This window comes from Gigantopelta aegis, chromosome 6 (genome assembly GCF_016097555.1).
Source record: "Gigantopelta aegis isolate Gae_Host chromosome 6, Gae_host_genome, whole genome shotgun sequence".
Lineage (NCBI taxonomy): Eukaryota > Metazoa > Mollusca > Gastropoda > Neomphalida > Peltospiridae > Gigantopelta > Gigantopelta aegis.
Window position 1 is genome coordinate 9,055,540 of NC_054704.1, and position 23,979 is coordinate 9,079,518.

Below are 23,979 nucleotides of genomic sequence, written 5' to 3' on the forward strand. Positions count from 1 at the left end.
GTAGTATGTGCTATCCTGTCTATGGGATAGTGCATATAAAAGATCCCTTTCTGCAACTGGGGAAATGTAGCGTCTTTCCTCTCTAATACTATATGTCAAAATTACCTAATATTTGACATCCAATAGCCGATGATTAATAAATCAATGTGCTCTAGTGGTGTCGTTAAACAAATCAAACTTTAACTACAGACTATTAATCAGTGGTTATTCTCAATGTTTTCCCCGCATTTCATACCAGAACAGTACCCACACCCCGGCCCGTTCCTACTCTACACAAATAAAGATAAAATGTGACTTGTGGTTGTCACGTGTGACCCCTAGAGATTGTGACCTAGAGATGGTGGAATCATCGGATCTCAGTGGCTATAGTACTCGCCTGAGATGTGAAATGTCCTAAGATCGACCCCAAATGGTGGAATCATCGCATCTCAGTGGCTATAGTACTCGCCTGAGATGTGATATGTCGTAAGATCGACCCCAAATGGTGGAATCTTCGCATCTCAGTGGCTATAGTACTCGCCAGAGATGTGATGAGGAATGGTGGAACCATGATACCAGCGCCCCAATACTAGTATCAAAAGTCAGGGTAAGTTGTCCTAGGGAAAACGTGCTTTGGACAAACAACCGATAGTAGCTGTCGTGAATCTTAGTTGGTTTTTAAGAAATAAATCGAATTATCATCTGCAGTGCATGCATTTTTAAATAGCTCAACTCAAGAATAAAAAAATTAAAAATCTAATTCTCAAAACGCACGTGTTGAATAACGTTTAGAATTAAAGTTATATGTTGAAATTTTGCGTAAAGGAGCTAAAATGAAATAAAGCAAAGAAAGACCGAATTAAAGAACGAAAGAACGAATCTATGAACTATATAAACATATATACTTGCCTTAAAATCATGGACAAGGCACAACGGAAAATAGATCTACATTTAAAGTTTGCTAACACTATGCACGGGATACAGAGATTGATCAGATGGAAGTATGTCCCATGACGTACACTCGATATCCACATTGAAGCATTTCACCTGGCGTTTACTATCCATTCAGTCTGTTTGTAGAAGATATACATCAAAGGATTAAAGGTGCGTGCAGGTTACAGACATCTCTGTAATTTACCAACTCTGGTATTTTTCACAAGTGTTTTGTTCGCACGTCGTTGGTCATGCCAACATAAACATGTTTTCCAAAACTAGGTCTTCTTTCATCGGTAGAGATACGCCACGAAATGCTAAGTATTGTAGCATGTATATCCCATTTTTATTTTGTTAGCATCTTATGTTTAAATATTTTGTTAATAATCTCTCTGAAGGAATTTACTAACGGGAGATATGATGGAGGCGAGGAAGCCAGGCCCTCCCTACTATTAATGGTATAAATCACAACTCTTCATCATTAATTTATATAGTTTAGCGTTTTAAAAGAACCAGGTCAAGACTTCACCCTGAATTTTTGAAAAAATGAACCCAGGGCACGTGTTCGCAGTGTGGTTTTTATATTAGTCCTATGCCATGGTGTAATGTATAAGATATATTTTACTTTCTTGGGCGTCTGAAAAGGTAAGTTAACCAGGCCGGTAGGAACAGGTGCAATCTGGGATATATGCTATAGTGCGAGTAGGGGTGGGGGTGGGGGTCACAAGCACATTTATATATTTATATACAAATGTAGTAGGACTCCATTAGCCAAAACCAAGACATATAAAGTCCCGTAACCACTTTGGTTTCCCAGTAGAAAACATATGGATGTAATGAATTCTGTATTTAGTGTTCATGGTAATGATGCTGTAAATGAGTTTTCTGATGTTAACAGTCACAATGTTAAAACACACATTTCCAAAAACAGTCCCTCTTCAGTTACTGTAAAGTTTGTTTCATTTAACGACGCCACTACATTGATTTTTTATCTTATCATCGGCTATTGGACGTCAACCATATGGTCATTCTGACACTGTTTTTTAGAGGTAACCCGCTGTCGCCACATAGGATACTCTTTTACGACAGGCAGCAAGGGATCTTTTATATGCGCTTCCCACAGGCAGGATAGCACAAACCATGGCCTTTGTTGGACCAGTTATGGATCACTGGTCGGTGCAAGTGGTTTACACCTACCCATTGAGCCTTGCGGAGCACTCACTCAGGGTTTGGAGTCGGTATCTGGATTAAAAATCCCATGCCTCGACTGAGATCCGAACCCAGTACCTACCAGCCTGTAGACCGATGGCCCTTCAGTTACTGATGCAGTGCCCAACAAAGAAAACAGTTCTGATCAGACTATGGTGTCAGTAATACGTTAGTTAATGCCTCGGTCACATATGATGCTGCCGCCGCACGGTTCTGCGGTCTGCGGTTTGTAGATGAGATTTTTACAAATCGTACGGCTTTGCGGGCTGCGGAAGCAGTGTTCACAAATGTTACGGGGTCCACACGGCAATCGTAAAGGTCATGAAATCAAAATGCGTGAGGAAACCGCAAGGCGTCAGTTAACAAACCGTGAGGCGCCCTCAGGGTGACCGCAAGGCAATCGTAAGAAAGATGATCGTACGGCGGCCGTCAACTCTACGGTTGCCGTTAGGCGATCGTACGGCAGCCCTAAAGTCACTGCACGGCCAGCGCACGATATTTAGAACATCGTACGGCCATCTCACGGAGGCCGCAAGACCACCGTGAGGTGACAGTAAGGAGGACTCACGGTTGTTGCGGCTGCCGTACGATTTTCTAGGCACACCAGACAGGGTAAAAACCTTGAGGTCACCTCACGGCCACCGTACAGCGACCTTGCGATACTACATGCGGCGGGGTTGCGGCCTACGCCCTTGCGATTTCCGAAAAAAAGTTTAATGTCAAATTTAAACAATCGTACGCCCCTGCGGCAAGCAAAACAAAACTTAAGATCGCCTCACGGCTATCGTATTCTATCGTGCGGCCACCGCACGGTTATGTCAATTTTGAGGACTTACGGCCGCCGCCAACACGCCGCAGGCCATTTGTGACCAAGGCATAAGGAAGGCAATTTCTGACATAAAGAAATTCTATGGTGATCCGTTAGAATACCATAAATTCATACATCAGTTCAAAACAAAAATTGTTGCCAGTTCTGATGACAGTGAATTACCTTGATCAGTTCACTGAAGGCGAGGCCAACAGAACTGTTAATGGATTTTTATATTAAGAGGCAAATCAGGGGTACCCTGCTGCACTCAAAGAAATGGAGAACCGGTATGGAGAAGCAGATGTGTTGGCTAATGTTTTTGTCAAACGTGCACCTGAATGGCCCAACGTTAAAGTGGATGACCCGAAGGCGTTGAGTGAATTTTCGATCTTTCTGACTGAATGTGACTGTGCTATTGAAAATATAGAATCTGTCAAGGTGCTTCAGTATCCGGAAAATATGAAAAGACTAGTTGGAAAACTACCCTTTTACTTCCACGACAGGTGGCTTAACATTGTCCAACAGTAAAAGTTTGTTTTGTTTAACGACACCATTAGAACACATTGATTAAGTAATCATCGGCTATTGGATGTCAAACATTTGGTAATTATGACTCGTAGTCATCAGAGGAAACCCGCTACATTTTTCATAATGCAGCAAGGGATCTTTGTAAAAGGCGGGATGACTCGGCAAGGCCTGTAAGTTCTGGCATGGTTGAGGATTCACAACTGCCCCATAAGACTGTGTCGGATAATGGTACTTCTACAGTTCATCAGAACACTTATCTTGTGGTGGAAATGTTGCTGTCGATTTGGATTTGGTATATAAAAGTGTCAAGGGATCGAATACTTACCTTAGTGTAGAGGACACAATTGCTCACCAACTGCAGAGTATTGATTTATTTAAAAATGGTGATTTTGATATGAACACAATACGTGAACTCCAAAGGAAAGACTATACTTTGAGCAAATATATTCGATATTTAGAAAATAAGTGGCTTCCTGATTCACAAAAGGCTTCCAGAAAGTTTATTCTGCAGGTGTCCGACTCTATTTTGTTGACCCCTGCGCGCGATGTAACCTCATCGTGGTGTAGGGGTGTAACATTTTCTTTGAGAATGGCCAATACAGCACAAAATCGAAGTTTTTAGTAAAATTCAGTATCCGTAAAATTCTGTGATATTTGTGTTTTTGCACAGTTCTTTACACTGTTCTTTATACTGTTTTTTTGTTTAAACCTTGAATTTTTATATTGATGTTGATCATCACTTTATTTATTTGCATTACCATAGTTTGACACCCAATAGCCGATGTATTTTTCGTGCTGGGGTGTCGTTAAACATTCATTCATTCTATTTTGTTGAGGGATTCCTTTTCCATAGTTTTGGGCCGAAGCGAAAAAGAACAAAGTGTTTATTCCAATATCAATTGGCTATTCCAGAAGTTTTAATCAACGAACTTTTGCAATTATATCATGATTCACCAATAGGAGGTCACTTTGGACAGAATTAGAGATTTGTATTACTTTGAACATTCATCCCAAAAAGTGAGTGACTACATAAGTCTTGTGAACAATGTCAGAAGCGCAAAGTTACCAAGTTACATACCAAATCAAACAATGTGGCATATCCGAACCCATCCAATCCTTTTCAAATGTGGGAAATTGATTTGTATGGACCTTTACCAGCTAGTAATCTTGGAAATATTTACACATTTACAGCTGTTGATATGTTTAGTACGTATTTGTATGTTAAACCTTTGTCAAACAAAGATGCCCCGACTGTGTCAGTTGCTTTCTTTGAACTGTTTACAATGTTTGGAGTTTGTCAAACTCTCGTCAGCGATCAAAGTTCCGAATTTGTAGCAAAAATTACTGGAGAAATGTGCAGGTTGTTACATGTGGCACAGCAATTCACACCTAGTTATGTTTATCACTGTTTGGGTGCTGTTGAGAGATCCTGTAGAACATTAGCGGAAAGGCTGGCGCCTTATATTGATGACAGTAAGCAAAGTTGGGATGCTGTAGTTGGTGCTGTAGGTTTCTCGATGGATTCTTCCTTGAACTCGAGTACTGGTTATTCACCTTTTGAGATTGTTTATGGTTGTAGACCACAATTTTCTCTCGTAGATGTATATTCAAGTGTGAAGTTTGAAACCTTGCCTATTAATATACATGGATATATCAAAATTCATTATCGAAATCTAGACTGTATCAGGAAAATGTGCTGGAAAATGTGACAAAAGTAAAACAAGTAATGGTAGACCGAGCCAATGAGTCTGTAAACCCTCTATGTATAAATGTTGGAGACTATGTCTATATGTTGGAAGAACCAACTGTTGTTAGAAAGAAACTGCAAAATCGTTATGGAGGACCATATGTGGTTCAGGAAATTAAAAGTTCCCATCTAGTTAATTTATTGGATCCCAGCACAAGACGAACTTTGAATCACAGTGTACATAAAGATAGGTTAAAGATGACCTATGTGAGAGCATCGAATCCTTTACCCTATTTGCTGGATACAGTAACCACTACCAGTGGTGATACTACCACAAAGGCTGAGAATGTCGTCAAATGTGATGTTCAAACCCAAAACGATACTGTTGAGCAATGCATTGTAGGCAATAGAGTAGTACAGAAACCAGAAGTGAGTCGTCCTAAAAGAGTAATTAAGAACCCAGCACGATACCGTGACCCAGATTATGTGGACCCTAATATTCTGTGTAGTTCATGCGACTCTGAAAATAGTGGATATCACAAGATCAGACAAGTGCTTAGTTAAAAGCATACCCAAATGGTGTGATGTATACTACTCAAAAGAATTTAAGGGTCAGACGATATTTTCGACATTATTTTCTGAATGTCAATTATATTAGCTAGACCATAATGTCACGCATGGTATTGTTCCATTTTGACGAAAGTGGGTCTAAGCAACCCATAAATGAATTAAAATCCACTGTCATTGACACTGTCGACTAGTTCTAATGGCGAAAACATGCTTACATTTGCACGTAAATTAGGGCGAAAGCGAAAGGTCTGCTAAGTGCCCATAACTTGCTTTTTCACAAAGCGCTTCATTTGCACGCTTTGCACGTGTATTCCATGTTCCCAATGCTGAATTTCCGTATAATTGGAGCTTGCGTTCGTGTATGGTGCACACTCCAAATTCGACAATGGTACAACTTCAACTGACTATCGAAGATCGAGGAAGGGCTATTGCTTGGCTTCAGGATGGCAATACGCAAAGAAATGTTGCTCTGAGACTTGGTGTCAGTCAGAGTGTCGTTGGCCGACTGTGGCAACGGTACCAAGCAACGAATTCTGTTCGAAATCGTCCACGTTCGGGACGTTCCGAGTTTATTAGATTGATGATGTAAACTACACCAAATTTTTTATTTATTGTTCCATATTTACAAAAAACCACAAATAAACGTCACTGTATACAAGAAAGTCACATGACATGCTGTCAAAGTTGAAGGTTGTCAAACATGGATTTTACACATTAGAACATTCGTTTAATAGTGTGTGAATCCACCCCTGGCGCGAATACACTCGACACATCGTTGCCTCATGCTGTTGATCAGACGTCTGAAGAACTCTTGGGGAATGGACTGCCACTCTGCCATAAGAAGTTGACCCAGATCATGAAGGTTGGCCGGAGGGGCATGGTTATCCCGAACTCTCCTGCCTAATTCGTCCCAGGCGTCTCTATTGGGGCCAAGTCAGGCGAATATGCTGGCCAATCCATCCTGGCGATACCTTGTTGTCTGAGAAAGTCCGTTACCACCCTGGCGCGGTGGGGTCTGGCATTGTCATCCTGCAGAACTGCCCCGCCGCCAATCTGCTGAAGGTCTGGGAGAACCAACGGCCGGATAATCTCATTCAGATAGCGGATTCCATTCAGATTGCCATCCACCACATAGAGGGGGGTCCTGTGGTGGATAGAGATGCCGCCCCACACCATGACGCTGCCACCACCGAACCGGTGACGTTGTCTAACGTTAACGTCAGCGAAGCGCTCCCCAGGACGTCTGTAGACACGAACCCGACCGTCGTTGAACTGGAGACTAAACCTGGACTCATCAGTGAACATCACTCGACCCCACTGAACACGTTGCCACCGCAGATGAAGCGTGCACCAGTGACGTCTGGCCGTTCTGTGACGTGGTAGGAGTGGTGGTCGAACAAGTATCTCATGATTTATTAAAAGGAATGATAGTTTACCATTTACAACACGTCTTGCAAGCTATTTTATTTAACTGTACTCTATATACTGTGCCTGTCCATTGCCACGCTCATACGTTTATCTCATTGTTGTACCTGTAGTTACAGACATATACCTAGGCTTTGCTTTGATTTATTTTCAATTTAGTTCCTATGTCCATTGTTAAATAAAATGGCATTTTAAAATTTTATTTGCACTGGCCGGGGATGTTGTGTAAATCACATCCTCATTTTCTTAATTAGTTCATTAAAATTAAATACCCAATCTCTATCTCCAAGAATGTGTGTTTTTAAAATCAAGGGAGATAAACGTTGTTGATGATAACCTTTTTTATTTATTTTTTATTTTTCTCCCACGGATTCATCCCCAGAGCAGTGAAAATCGATGTGGGACGATGGTCTAGCAATAGTGCCAAACGAACCAGGATGCTTAGAAGCACTTACACCTAATCACCCATTACTTCTACAACCAGGTGAACATTTGTCCCCGGGCAACTTCAGTAACACAGACAATTATGTAAAACGCAGATGGCGCCAGGTGCAATACCTGGCAGACTTATTTTGGAGTTGATGGCAGAAAGAATATTTACCTTTGCTCCAAGAGCGACACAAATGGATTTTACCAAAGAGAAACGTTAGCGTTGGAGACATTGTTCTTGTAGCGGAGAATACACCCAGGAATTCGTGGGGACTGACTTGGACGTGTGTTAGAGGTGATACGTGATAAGAGGGGTTATGTCTGAATAGTTAAAGTCAAAACTAAGTCAAACATTCTGTTGAGGCCCATAGACAAACTGTTTAGTTCTGGAGGCTGACCGAGACTAGCATGTTACACAGTTCAGTATTGTGGTTTTGTGACTTGTAAAAGAGTTTACTAGTTATTAATTAGACCATTCAGTTTGGTGTTAAAGGGAGATAATTTGATGTTAAAGGGAGATAATTCTAACTGATTATTGGGCACTCGAGAAGAGAACTCGTGTTTGATGAATCATGTTTCTTTTAGTTTTGAGTTTATAAACGTCAAACCTTTTGTGATTGACAGAACAAATGAAAGTTAATTGTTAAATTATTCGTGTTTATCGAGGTGACAGTTAAAAAAAACCTATGATTTGTCGATACACATGTCTTTAAAGGCCAAACTGTATCATGTCTGTTTATTTTATTGTTGTCCTCTGTAGACAAGTGGTCTGCATAGAGTGACTACTGCAGTAATTGGGCTCACTGTGGGACAGCTAAGAAAAACAAAACGCCGGACGGGTTGGGTCGTAAAGTTAAAGTTGTGTTCAGGCTGTATATTCCAGCAGGCTGGCCCGTGAACACGTCAGTCAGGCTGTATCCATTTGGATTGGTCAATCTAATCTTCCCTAATGACGTCATTTGTCTTGTTGGTCCTCCTCCAGTCCCATAATACACCGCGGCAATAGCAAATCTTGAACCTTTCAGAGGTCTTGTCCAAATTTCAAACTTATTGTTCTGAAAGGAAAAAAACGCATAAAATCTAAATTATATTGCATTATAGCTACATTTTTCTGTGACCTTAACCTTCTTGATCAATTGCGTTTACAACATAATAGTTAAAATAATCATAAACATTTTAGCATCAAAGCATTAAACAATTCCATGTCAGCCTAGTAATAGTGATATGCATATGACACAAGGTGGGGTGGGGTCTTGAGGATACCCCCACCCGTCAGCCCACGAATGGGGAACTGAGCATTTTCCGAGCAAAGACAATAAGGGCAAATTGTATTCCACCACCTTCTCGTAAAATACTATACCATATGTTTACGACAGTAGTAGTACACATACACATATACAAGACAAACAGAATCTCATTGATATGGGTCGGGACGTAGCTCAGTGGTACAGCGCTCGCTTGATGCGCGATCGATCTAGGATCGATTCCCGTCGGTGGGCCCATTGGGCTATTTCTCGTTCCAGCCAGTGCTCCATAACTGTCTGTGGGATAGTGTATATAAATGATCCCTTGCTGATAATCAAAAAGAGTATCCCATGAAGTGGCGACAGCGGGTTTCCTCTCGCAATATCTGTGTGGTTCTTAACCATATGTTTGACACCATATAACCGTAAATAAAGTGTTGAATGCGTTGTTAAATAAAACATTTCCTTCCTTCCTTCCTCATTAATATGTACCTATGTGGGATCAGTTATCGTCAACATATGAAAGTGTTCTTGCATACAAGAATAATACACTATGCAACACACACACACACACACACACACACACACACACACATATATATATATAAGATAGGCCATTCCATGATTCCATGACGTCAGCCCATATGGAATAAATCTTGTATGACTAGGAATGGGAGAAAAATCACGCATTTGCCCTTTACCGTCAACATATGAAAGTGTTTTCGCATAAATTATGCAACATGTTTTTGACAATTTGTTGCCATGCAGACCTTAAAAGGAACAACCCTCTCTAAAAGCATACATAACTGTCTCTGAATACACAACATTATATGTTTTTACCATATACACTCTCTTTCCCTGTATCCCCAGTGGATCCTGGTTTATTGATATCGCCATCTTATTTTGCAGGATTGCTTTGGATTCTGCTCGGATAATTCTTAGGTCATTAGACATCAGAAGCGGTGACGCCATTATTGCCCATAGCGCCATCTGGACTTGTTGCTGGTCAAAGCTCAAACCGTAGTCACCGACTATGATCTACAATATAACACAGTATAACACATATATGCAGTATTACGGAGTCATTGAGGTGATGTGACATAGTTGTAAAGTACATTCCTGTAATATGTAATACATTGTAACGGCTGAAGAAGAACAGTAAGTTGATGAAGGAGCATGAATAGCAAATGAAGGCCTGTCGAAGATATTTCAGAGCGGGAGGATGGAAGTGGGGTCGGTTCATTCACTGGAAAGTTGCGAACTTAGTGGAAGCCGAGACATTTTGTCCTTAAAGGTTTTTAAAATTTAAATACTTATAGGAACTCTTTTGAGATGTCGAGACATTTTGTCCGTAAAGGATTTTAAAACTTAAATACTTATAGGAACTCTTTTGAGGTATCATCTTTTCATTACTGTTTTAAAAATGGAGTACATGTTAGACAGGGCCGTAGCTAGCGGGGGGGGGGGGGGGGGGGGGGCAAGGGGGGGGCAAAAAAATCTGGAAAGCATTAAAGAAACTTAAAGAAAATTCTCTTCTTCACTTTTTAAAGAGTTTTAGACTATTAACTACTCAGTTGCCCCCCCCCCCCCCCCCCCAAACAAAAAATCCTAGCTACGGCCCTGTTAGAACTGCAACGATTCCCTCACGTATTCGGTGCACCGAATACAGGCTATCCGCGATATGTATTCGTTATTCGGTACTCAAAGAACCGAATATATTCGGGTTCTTTTTATATTTTTATTTTTATTTTTTTAATTATTATTACTATTATTATTTATATAAATTTAATAAGATAACAGTTTGTAAGCTGTATGTACAAACCGAAGTATTTTAAGCAGTCTGTTTTGGATCTTCTAATTTTGTTTTTATAACTGGCATTTAATGTTTTAATTTTCAGCGTCTACCATTCCAAAGTTTAATGTTAAACACGTCCTACTATTTAAATGTTTTAATTTTCAGCGTCTACCATTCCAAAGTTTAATGTTAAACACGTCCTACTATTTAAATGCTATTTTTGACTTTTGTTCACTGGTGGCTTGCTTCATTCAGAAAGTCAGTAATACAGTATTGGTAGATTATCTGTAATTATTGGTATTAGGGAATATTTTATTCGTATTCGAGACCCCATATTCGTGATTCGTATCGTATTCGCCACTTGGGTGTATTCGTTGCAGCTCTAGTAAATATAAGAAGCATAGGTAAATACTACTGTCATGGCCTTGATATATATATATAAAAGTGACTGACCCTTGTCTTTAAACACTAAGACATATTTTGCACTATTAGAGCCGTTTTTGATAACTGAAATCAGACATTACTAAGATTGTATTGTTTAGATAATCCATTTACGTACATCCGAAGTGTTTCTCGTCATCATGGTGTTTCTAATATAACAAAATGCATTTTTCATATTTTTAAAAACGCACGTGCGTCTGAGAAGTAACGATTATGGAGTCGAGTTTAGTCTATTTTTATGGGTATTTCACAGTTTCAACGTCACAGATGCTTGTTTATCTCTGACGTAACTTGTGTTACACGTTTTTAGATTAACTAAACTTCGTGTCCATTTTCACGGGTTGAAACTGGGGTGTGCGCCTTAAATGTGGACTCCATGAAGATAAAACCCCTACAATTTACTCTCATTGTGTGCCCGCCACTGTTCTCACCATGTCTGGGTCGTTGAAGTTGCCGGGCCCAGCGAACGAGCTGAAGTTGCCGATGTCGTTGCCGTAGAAGCGGATGATGTCGGTGACGCTGCTCCACGAATCGTCAATGTCTCCGTAGTTGCGCCAGATGTTGCAGCTCTTAGCTATAGCGGCATAGTCGGGCTACACGCCAGCGAAAGGAAAGAAAGGAATGTTTTATTTGGTGTCTATTCAGATAAACAAGAGCCTTTGAGGTACCAGTCGTAAGCAGTCGTTAGAGGGAGAGTGAGGAGGAGGGAGGACGTAGCCTAGTGGTAAAGCACTCGCTTGATGCGCGATCGATCTGGGGTCGAACCCCGTTGGTAAGTCCATTAGGCTATTTCTCAGGACAGGACAGCACATACCACGGCCTTTGATATACCAATCGTGATCCACTGGCTGGAACGAGAAATAGCCCAATGGGTCCACCGACGACCGCGCATCAGGCGAGCGCTTTACCACTGGGCTACGTCCCGCCACCATCCTTCAATAAACCCACACGTTTGTCATACAGTGCAATACATAAAAGGAGGGAAATCCGTAAATTTGCTATTGTATTATTAGTAAGGTCATTTAGTATTCAAAATATCAACGTAAAAGTCTGAATAAATGGTTTACACTTTTCTTTTATATTTTACCCCCCCCCCCCCCCCCCCCCCCTCTTTTATTGTATCCAGACGAAAGGGTATAACACCCTGTGTAAAGATGTGCACCATAATTCGTGTCGTACTATATAGTTTCTTAAGTGAAATATATGATACAGTAATAGTTATCGTTGTTCGTCGTAGCCGTATACATCTTTTTTTCTGATCAGCATCAAGCAAACCTGCAGACTGCAGTTCTCCAGATCCCGGGAAACATACAATGACTCCTGACATGCCATGTGTGGAATGACTGTTGGAAGGCGTGTACATTGAATCACAGTTATTTGAAGAAAAAAAAGTTTGTTTTATCACACTTACTATTTTGTGAGAAACGACATAGGCCGGCCAGCTACAGGAATACAATATAGGTCTTCCAGTTTTATTGAGCCAAAACTCCATCAACGGATAACCTGAAACAGTAGGCCGGTATGAGTTGAAATGACATAACACACAAGGTCGGAACTCCATCAACGGATAACCTGAAACAGTAGGCCGGTATGAGTTGAAATCACATATACATAAGTATTGGTCCAAGGGAGGGTGTCAGAGAGATCTGTCTCACCCCCCCCCCCCCCCATATAAATTAATGTGCCTCTTCTTTTGAACATTGTTTTTCAGAGAATTGGTCCACCTGCGCTTTTTTCATTGGTCCCCTCCATAAGATGCGTCCTGGGTCCGCCCTTGAATGCACAGGTATTTAGTTTTTTAAGCAAACATATTTAGATGGTGATACAAAACGGTGTTTTAAAATCAATGTAGTGTTAACTTACCTATAGCATACTCGTCTATAACTAAAATTATAATCTCGCCTCGCCATCTTATGACAGCATTTACTAATGTAAAATACAAGCACATATTTAGATGGTGATACAAAACGGTGTTTTAAAATCAATGTAGTGTTAACTTACCTATAGCATACTCGTCTATAACTAAAATTATAATCTCGCCTCGCCATCTTATGACAGCATTTACTAATGTAAAATACAAGCACATATTTAGATGGTGATACAAAACGGTGTTTTAAAATCAATCTAGTGTTAACTTACCTATAGCATACTCGTCTATAACTAAAATTATAATCTCGCCTCGCCATCTTATGACAGCATTTACTAATGTAAAATACAAGCACATATTTAGATGGTGATACAAAACGGTGTTTTAAAATCAATGTAGTGTTAACTTACCTATAGCATACTCGTCTATAACTAAAATTATAATCTCGCCTCGCCATCTTATGACAGCATTTACTAATGTAAAATACAAGCACATATTTAGATGGTGATACAAAACGGTGTTTTAAAATCAATGTAGTGTTAACTTACCTATAGCATACTCGTCTATAACTAAAATTATAATCTCGCCTCGCCATCTTATGACAGCATTTACTAATGTAAAATACAAGCACATATTTAGATGGTGATACAAAACGGTGTTTTAAAATCAATGTAGTGTTAACTTACCTATAGCATACTCGTCTATAACTAAAATTATAATCTCGCCTCGCCATCTTATGACAGCATTTACTAATGTAAAATACAAATAACTACAGATTTAATAAACTCACAATCTAGAAAGTTTTCTAAGGACACCAGCGTTCTTAAAGTTAAAATAAGTGTTTATAAAAGTCTATACTAAATATATTTCGCCTCGCCATCTTATGACAGCAGACTGAAAATACAATAATGGTCACAAGTAACGATTTCTTTCATTGTTCTTAAAAAAATAATTTAAACATTATATAATTTGGTATAGACTAATGAAGTAACGATCTCTGATATCGTAATCTTATCGTAATTATTACACAATGGACATATTCTATTTTGTAGTGGTACATTTTTCCATCTGCCCGTTTCAATTGGAAGATTATGGTTTGATAATCTGAAGCGTAATAATGGACACCAATGTTTTCTCTCTATAATTGTGATGTATGTCTCAAATTCAACAGTATTTTAAAATAATTTATAATTTGAAGCTTTAGATGAGTTATCAATATAAGTATACCATGATTGTAAGTATTGATCCGTAAGCTTTGTATTAATATACGTTTTCAACATGGAAGCTCTAGTAATACCATTGCATTGTGATAACCATATATATGTACAACCAATATCATCTAAAACAGATTTAACATACATAATCCATTTGTCGTTATAAAAGTTATTATTAACATCATTCAGTAATAATGTGTACACCAATAATGACAACTTGGACTGTTTTCCAGTAATTAGTCGATACCAGAAAATGATCATTCTTATTTTTACGGTAATATATACCGGGTAACGTCCAAGTTCTCCATATAATATATACAATGGTGTAGATTTTCTTACAGGTAATAACAATTTTATAAACTGGTTACATAATTTTTCAGTTAATGACACATTTTCAAAACCCCATATTTCGCTGCCATATAATAGGACTGGTAAAACCATGCAGTCAAATAATTTTAGTTGGCACTGGATAGAAATATTATGACATCTGCCTTGTAGTATAAAAAACATAGCCTTTTGTGCTTGTGTAGATAACATGTGTCTTGCCTTAGTAAATCTATTCGATTTGTGAAATATTATACCAATATATTTATAACTTTCTACGTTATCAAGCTTTGATTTTCCAAGGTAAAACACCTTTTTGTAATCTTTCTTGTTCCCACTAAAGATTAAGACCTTTGTCTTGTTACAATTTACTGTTAGTTTCTATTTCGTGCAATACGAATCAAATATATTCAGAGAGTTTTGCATATCTTGGTAATTATCTGCAAGGAGTACAGTGTCATCAGCATAGAGTAAAATAAAAAGAACAATTGACGTATGGATTAAAGAATCACTGAATAATTCGCCTATGCCTATACCATGGCAGTCATTCATTTTAAATGTACCTTCAATATCACTAAGAAACAAAGAAAATAACAAAGGGGATAAATTTTCACCTTGTCTTACACCAACACAGCAGGGGAAATAATCTGTCATAGAATTATGTGCGCTGACACAAGATTTGATATTCTGGTACATATTATAAATTACTTGAAAACATTTACCATTTATACCATTTTTAAGTAATTTATCCCAAAGTCCAATTCTCCAAACTGAATCAAAAGCTTTGTTAAAATCTATAAAAGTACAAAAAGTGTTTTCTTCCGTGCTTTCATCAGTTCTATTAATCCATATAGTGTAAAGACATGATCATTTGTTGAATAATCTTTCCTGAATCCTGCTTAAACTTCAGATAATATATCATTCGTTTCTAGATACACCTTTAGTCTATTATTTAACACGGCAGTAAACAGTTTTCCAAGACAACCGAGTAGTGTAATAGGTCTATAATTTTCAGGATTATCTTTATCTCCACTTTTATAAATTGGCTTGATTATACCAACTAACCATGAGTCAGGGAAGATACCGTTTTCAAATACTAAATTAAAAAGTTTGACATATACAGGAATCATACAGTCAATAGTTTGCTTAATATATTCATTAATTATGTTGTCGAGACCCGAAACTTTGTTATTCTTAAGTTTTTTAACAACTGTAAGTATTTCTTCTTGTAATATAGGGCTATCTAAGATACAGTTACTTCCTAGATCTTTACCGGCCTCGGTGGTGTCGTGGTAGGCCATCGGTCTACATGCTGGTAGGTACTGGGTTCGGATCCCAGTCGAGGCATGGGATTTTTAATCCAGATACTGACTCCAAACCCTGAGTGAGTGCTCCGCAAGGCTCAATGGGTAGGTGTAAACCACTTGCACCGACCAGTGATCCATAACTGGTTCAACAAAGGCCATGGTTTGTGCTATCCTGCCTGTGGGAAGCGCAAATAAAAGATCCCTTGCTGCTAATCGGAAGAGTAGCCCATGTAGTGGCGACAGCGGGTTTCCTCTCAAAATCTGTGTGGTCCTTAACCATATGTCTGACGTCATATAACCATAAATAAAATGTGTTGAGTGAGTCGTTAAATAAAACATTTCTTTCTTTATTTTTTCCTAGATCTTTAATAAAGTCTGGTTCGAGAGTTGTGTCAACATTGCTGTTTACTTCTTTAAAGTATTGATAGAGTGTTTCTGATGGTGGCAAATTACAGTCACTTTGTTTTTCTTTTAAAAGTTTCCTAAAAACTCGCGTGTCGTGACGGTTGAGATCTGTGAGTTTCTGTTCTGTTTTCCAGTTATGTCTTCTTAAATGTTTTAATATTACATTCTTGTATCGTTTACTGGCATTTAAAATATGTTGTTTGTTATCCATTGTATTCGAGTTCTTGTAAGCTGTTCTGGACTCCATGTATTTCCTTCTAAGTAATCTACATTGATTACCGAACCATGCCTTGTTACTCCCGCACATGGGTCTAATACTACTTCGTTTGTAGCCAAAGGTGTTCACTGCCGTATCCTTGAATAAATTACCGATAGTGTCCACTGTGACGTTAAGCTGTTCCTTTGAAAAGTGTTCACTTAGCTGATCTAGGTCCGAGATGATAGTTCTGATAGTTTCTCTGTTTACGTTTTCACTGTAGTTTTCAGCTAAACGATTATTCCATTTTCAAAATCAAGAACTTTAAAGTTTATAATTTTCTCTAATACACATAACGAGGCTATAGCATAATCAACAACACTGGTTCCCTTACAAGTAGTTTTACCAGTATATTTATCATCACTAATTCTTCCATTAACAATGTACATATTATTATTTTTGCAAACTTCAGTAAGTTTATATCCATGACTATTTGGTCTACAATTATCTTCATTTTTTCTTTCTAGGGAAATTCCTATGTTTAACAAGTTGTTGGGTTCATTCAGAAAATCAGATAATTCAGTTTAAAATTCTATTGTGTTATTTGTTTCAGTGTCAGAAACTACATAATCTGGGAGTGACTGCGTTCTGGCATTAAAATCGCCAATGAGAAGAATGTTGTTTTCATTAGATAAGTTGTTAAGTTCACCATGTAAAACATTAAAAGTATCGTTATTAAAATAAGGCGATCCTTCAGGCGGTATATATACAACACCTATAATGATATTAGATGAATTTCTAGATAATATGGTGTCTTTAAGATCAAACCATAATACATACTCAGATGTATTTTGATGAACATGTACATGCGTAGTTAAATTATACAGCGGCTTTCCTCCCTCAATATCTGTGTGGTCCTTAACCATATGTCCGACGCCATATAACCGTAAATAAAATGTGCTGAGTGCGTCGTTAAATAAAGCATTTCTTTCCTTCCTTCATACAATATACATTTCTATCGTCACATTTTGAATACTAACACAACAAAGTGAATCAGCGTCTGGATTCAGGGTGTGTTAACGGAGAAAGTTACGATTTTAAGTGGTAAATATATGGCCTAGGATATCGGCAAATAACGTGCGACGTTATGAAAATCAACTACAAATGATCAGAAAGAAAAAAAGAAAGAAAGAAATGTTTTATTTAACGACGCACTCAACACACAGATTTTGAGAGAAAACCCGCTGTCGCCACTACATGGGCTACTCTTTCCGATTAACAGCAAGGGATCTTTTATTTGCGCTTCCCACAGGCAGGATAGCACAAACCATGGCCTTTGTTGAACCAGTTATGGATCACTGGTCGGTGCAAGTGGTTTACACCTACCCATTGAGCCTTTCGGAGCACTCACTCAGGGTTTGGAGTCGGTATCTGGATTAAAAATCCTATGCCTCGACTGGGATCCGAACCCAGTACTTTCCAGCCTGTAGACCGATGGCCTAACCACGACGCCACCGAGGCCGGTCACAAATGATCAGATAATAAAAGTATGCTCGAGAACTTAGCTTTAAATAACAACTTGTTATAATACCCAAAGTTGAATAACATCTTACCAACAGCATAGTCACATGTAGTTGAATAACAACTTACCAATAGCATAGTATCTATAGTTGAATAACACCTTACAAACAACATAGTATCTATAGTTGAATAACAACTTACCAACAGTATAGTATCTATAATTGAATAACAACTTACAAACAACATAGTCATCTATAGTTGAATAACAGCTTACCAATAGCATAGTATCTATAATTGAATAATAACTTACAGACAACATAGTCATCTATAGTTGAATAACAGCTTGCCAACAGCATAGTCATATATAGATGAATAACAACCATCGAGTTTCAACGAGTCGACCTCCCAGTCAGTGAATGCATGTGTGTCCAGTTCCTCGTAAAATTTAGCCGAGTGTTTTATAGTTTAATAACAAGTTGCCAACGTCAGTTATCTATAGTTGAATAACAACTTATGAACAGCATAGTTGAATAACAACTTACCAAAAGCATAGTCGTCTATAGTTGAATAACAACTTACCAATAGCATAGTCATCTATAATTGAATAACAACTTATCAACAGTATAATCATCTATAGTTGAATAACAACTTAGCATAATCATTTGTAGTTTAATAATAACAACATACCAAGAGCATAGTCAGCTATAGATGAATAACAACTTACCTGCAGCATAGTCATCTACAGTTGAATAGCAACTTACCAACAGTATAATCATCTATAGTTGAATAACAACTTAGCATAATCATTTGTAGTTGAATGACAACATACCAAGAGCATAGTCAGCTATAGTTGAATAACAACTTACAACCAACATAGTCATCTATAGTTGAATAACAACTCACCAACAGCAAAGGCGTCTACAGTTGAATAGCAACTTACCAACAGTATAATCATCTATAGTTGAATAACAACTTAGCATAATCATTTGTAGTTGAAAGAAAGAAAGAAATGTTTTATTTAAAGACGCACTCAACACATTTTATTTACGGTTATATGGCGTCAGACATGGTTAAGGACCACACGGATATTGAGAGGAAACCCACTGTCGCCACTACATGGGCTACTCTTTCCGATTAGCAGCAAGGGATCTTTTATTTGCGCTTCCCACAGGCAGGATAGCACAAACCATGGCCTTTGTTGAACCAGTTATGGATCACTGGTCGGTGCAAGTGGTTTACACCTACCCATTGAGCCTTGCGGAGCACTCACTCAGGGTTTGGAGTCGGTATCTGGATTAAAAATCCCATGCCTCGACTGGGATCCGAACCCAGTACCTACCAGCCTGTAGACCGATGGCTTAACCACGACGCCACCGAGGCCGGTCATTTGTAGTTGAATGACAACATACCAAGAGTATAGTCAGCTATAGTTGAATAACAAGTTACAACCAACATAGTCATCTATAGTTGAATAACAACTCACCAACAGCATAGTCATCTATAGTTGAATAACAACCATCCAGTTTCAACGAGTCGACCCCCCAGTCAGCGAAAGTCTGGGCGTCCAGTTCCTCGTAAAATTTACTACCCGGATATCCTCCGCAAGTCAGGGTTCCGAAATCTCCGTATATACCAAGCTTGAGACCTTTACTGTGAACCTGATAAAACAACAGGATATTTATCATCCAACCATTCATCCATCCATCCATCCATCCATCCACCCATGCGTCTATCCACCCAACCACCCACCCATCAATCCACTGATTATAATAAACATGTTTAGAACTCACAAGTTAAGGGCCACTATGAATTTTGACCCTACGTTTTTTAAAAAAATTGTAAAAAAATATCATGGCAGTGACAGATAATAAAAAGTAGGTTACAGACGTGACCAGTACATTGCAGATTGCACGTGCATCAGCCTTTCACGTGAAACTCCTTTATATGTGACTACTTTTCATGTTTGAATCTGGTAGACTGGGTATAAAGTTTGTTGGTATCTCACTTTGGATAACCATGCCACCAAGAACAATGGTGTATCCATGCGAGAAGTGGTGCGACATCTGCAAATGAGCCATTCCGTCATCCAATGGCTGCAAGTGCCTTTCCATGTCACTCACAGACAGACCGAGCGACCCCGCTTCGGACACCCACGCTACACCAGCGGGCATGAGGATTGTTTCCCTAGCATCTCCACACAGCACGATCGATCGATCACCTCTACCACGGTGAGTCGTCAGCTAATGAATGCGGTCACGTAAACGTCAACGCGTCGCCAATTCTCAGCCGTCTTCACGAGGCAGGTCAAGGATGCGTCTCGTGTCACTGTTGCCTTCAATGACGACAGGAAACGCGTCTGGTGTGGGGTGGGATCTAGCGCTTCATTTAAGACGATGTTCGGGAGATCGACCGCCATGGGGGCGGATCAGTAATGGTGTGGGGCAGCATCCACCTTAAAACCCCTGTACGTCGTTCAAGGTTCCCTAACTAGCCAACCGTACACAAATGAGATCGTTCGCCCCCACATCCAACCTACTCTGCAAGGCATGGGACCAGGCGCCACCTTGCGTGCCGACAACACCACTACTCATAGATGTCGGGTCGCCACAGACTTCCTGCAGCATCAGGGGATCACCAGGATGCACTGGTCCGCCCGCTCTCCTGATTTGGCGCCCATCGAGTATTATCTGCTTGGACGTTCTTGGATGACGAGTGGCTGAACACACCCACCCACCCCCCCTTCCCTGCCTGTTGATGTGAACCAGCTACCCCGTTTCTTGCAGCAGTAATAGCAGAACATGCCCAACAGACTCTCAGGAACATCGTACTCTCCGTGCCTCAGCGCTGCATCACACCTTGCAGCTAACGGCGGCCATACCCGCTACTGACTTTGTCATGGACGCGAGATGCGTCTGTGACTTTTAAAAAGAAGGGTGCGATTATTTTAGAGCGCATGTTTTTGTGTGGGTTTTTGTTGTTGTTTTTGTTGCTTGAAATGGAATGAATCCTGTATGAAATTGTTGTTAAATAATGAATTAAATTTACATGTATTTTTCCAAATTACCGATGGATTTCGTTGTTTGTATTTTTCAGCGCAGTGGTCATGTGACCCTTAATTTGTTGTGACTAGTATATTATGACACTCACGTAGTCGGCGAGTTTCTTGATTCCACTGGGAAATCTCTCTGGGTCCGCCCTGAGTTTGCCGTCGCTGTCTCTCTGTTTGGCCGCCCAGCAGTCGTCGATGTTGACGTATTCGTAGCCGAAATCCTTGTAGCCGTCAGACACCAGGTGGTCCGCCATTTCCATGTACAGATCCTCGCTGTAAAAAATACCCCAGTTCACTCCCTCATTCATTATGTCTCTGTCTGTCTGTCTCTCTGTCTCTCTCTCTCTCTCTCTCTCTCTCTCTCTCTCTGTCTGTCTGTCTCTCTCTCTGTCTGTCTGTCTGTCTGTCTCTCTCTCTCTCTGTCTCTCTCTCTCTCTCTCTCTCTCTCTCTCTCTCTCTCTCTCTCTCTCTCTCTCTCTCTCTCGTTCCAGCCAGTGCACCACGACTGGTATATCAAAGGCCGTGGTATGTCCTATCATGTCTGTATAATGGTGCACATAAAAGATCCCTTGCTACTTTAGAATTTTTTTTAGCAGGTTTCCTCTGATGACAACGTGTCAAAAGTACCAAATCAAATGGTTGACATCCAATAGCCGATGATTATTTAATCAATGTGCTCCAGTGGAATCGTTAAACAAAACAAACATTAACTGTCTCTATATATGTCTTACGCACGCGCATTTTCAAGAATTATTGTTTAACAACTGAACTTCAGCTAACCTTATACAATTATATTTGTCGTCTTTACAGTCAATGTTGCATCTAAATCGTTGCCATGACATCCATCCCATTGGCGGAGTTCTGGCCAGACCATTATCCAGCGAGTGAGTAACTCCTAGTAACACTAGCAGGACGAGTAACATCATCTTTGTCATCATTGTCTGAAATAGAGTGAACACATTCTCAGTCTACAAATCTAGCAATCGTCCACAGCAACATCTAGTCGGCCGACATATAACCGTCATCGGTGGTGTAGTGGTTACGCCAACGAACACGGGGCTGGTAGGTACTGGGTTCGCAGCCCGGTACCGGCTCCACCAGAGCGAGTATTAACGACTCAGTGGGTAAGTATAAGACCACTACATCGACTACTCTCTCACTAACAACTAACCCACTGGACAGACAACCCAGATAGTTGAGGTGTGTGACCAGGACAGCGTGCTTGAACTTTAATTAGATATAAACACGGAAATAAGTTTCAGTCTGTATGATTCTTTACACTGTGTATTGCCGCCAGTCTCGGCGGTGTTGTGGTTAAGCCATCAGACTTGAGACTGCTAGGTACTGGGTTTGCATCCGGGTACCGGCTGTCGCCCAGAGCGAGTTTAACGTAGGTGTAAGGCCACTACACCGAAGTCTCTGTCACTAACCACAAACAACGATTCACTAACCCACTGACCTGGACAGAAAGCCCAGATTTGTGTACTGCCTCGGGTGCGTTTCTTAAACTGATATGGTGTACCTATATATCTCGACTGCCGGCGACCTATATAATTGAACATCATATGACTAGTTTAACCTACTCCAGCGGTAGGAGGTGACTACTATATACACATGACCAGGCCCGTAGCCAGCCATATTTGTGGGGAGGTGCGTTGAGATATTGGGTGGAAGTAAATTTATATTTATAAGGGCGCAAGAGGTCTAGGGGTGGGGGAGGGGGGGGGTCGGAGGCATGCTTCCCCGAATTTTTTTAAATGTAGATGCTCAGAGGTGCATTCTGGAGCTATTTGTGATGGGTTTTTAATATTTTATTTCAGGTATTTTGAGGTCGTAGCGCGGATATTGTTCGATAATACTTCAAGAGCAGCAGTAAACTTTAGCTACATTAAATGGGTGACACGTGAAAACCTACCTGTGCTCGACTATTAGCCAGGTACGACTGAGCAGTGTCGCACTCATAACATAGAGCGATCGCTCAAAATATGGATACGATCATTGACAGATTTGGCAGACGCATATTTGTTTCTAAGACCAGCATATAAGTGAACAGAACTAGTTACACTGTGAAACAATACATTTCTATTTTGTACTTTAATACTCGTTAATTGTAATCCGTGTAAAATGCGTAGTGGTTCGTATGCAACCTATTATAGCTGTTTGGTAGTGCTTAATGCAAATGTGAATAAATGTTATCGAGATTCGGGCATTTTTTAAATTAAAAAACCCCCTCTAAATTCGGGCAAAACTCATCCTTTATTTGAGACGGAATGAAATGTATGACATGTTAAACATATTTACGGTACCGATACCAACCACACGCCAGACACGATTTGAGTTGAGAACGCATTCGGCAGTGTCATCTGTTAAATAAATTCATCTCTAAACAACATGCAATATAAAAATAAATTCGTCCAACGCAACAAAGTCAATAGTCATATTTAACTGACATTTATTTATTTTTTGGGTGACCGTAGTTGATCAAGATATTTTGTAAACGTATTTATTTTATTCATCAGTTGTATTATACCTTTTTTCTTTTTCGTAAGAAAAGCGTCCATCGTTTGGCAGCTCTTGGCTGCATGTTTTTCGCTTCGCTCTCTTTGCTCAGGTCGTCCCCATAATAGTCGTTGTTTGTGAGTCGACAAAATAGCACGCCACAATTACTTACATGATAGACTGGTTCTTAATTGAATATGCCCATAACGACGCCTTGCAATATTATTCGTGTAACATGTACCATTTTAGGCCAAAATATATTTACGGAAATTTCCGAAATTAATATTTGAGCTTCTACAGAGACGAGCCAAATAATATCAGAGGGCAGGCTTCTATTAATGGTTTCGAATAAACTAGCATTTAATACAGCCATCTGTTAGGGTAAACGTTAAAATACTTTTAATAGGAAATAAAAAACATACATTTTTTGGCGGAACTCTCCCCTTGGCTACGGGCCTGATGACTGACTAAGTGTGGAGTCGATGTGCGTATTTCAACAACAGCATATTAGTTTTCTTGTTTAAATATTAAAACATTAGACAAACAAAG

The 23,979-nt window shown here is 39.6% G+C and overlaps 1 protein-coding gene across 1 annotated transcript in view; it reads right to left on the reverse strand.

Moving 5' to 3' along the window:
- Window positions 1–7,331: 7,331 nt before the first annotated feature.
- Window positions 7,332–23,979, reverse strand: part of LOC121376304 (alpha-N-acetylgalactosaminidase-like) — a 32,459-nt gene continuing 15,811 nt past the window's right edge. The window contains exons 2-8 of the mRNA XM_041504143.1: window positions 21,712–21,872; window positions 21,030–21,204; window positions 19,366–19,540; window positions 12,460–12,551; window positions 11,480–11,641; window positions 9,653–9,850; window positions 7,332–8,623 (exon numbers count right to left, since the gene is read on the reverse strand). Coding sequence (XP_041360077.1) covers window positions 8,369–8,623; window positions 9,653–9,850; window positions 11,480–11,641; window positions 12,460–12,551; window positions 19,366–19,540; window positions 21,030–21,204; window positions 21,712–21,869 — 1,215 coding nt within the window. The 5' untranslated portion in view covers window positions 21,870–21,872 and the 3' untranslated portion in view covers window positions 7,332–8,368. The remainder of the gene's footprint in view (window positions 8,624–9,652; window positions 9,851–11,479; window positions 11,642–12,459; window positions 12,552–19,365; window positions 19,541–21,029; window positions 21,205–21,711; window positions 21,873–23,979) is intronic.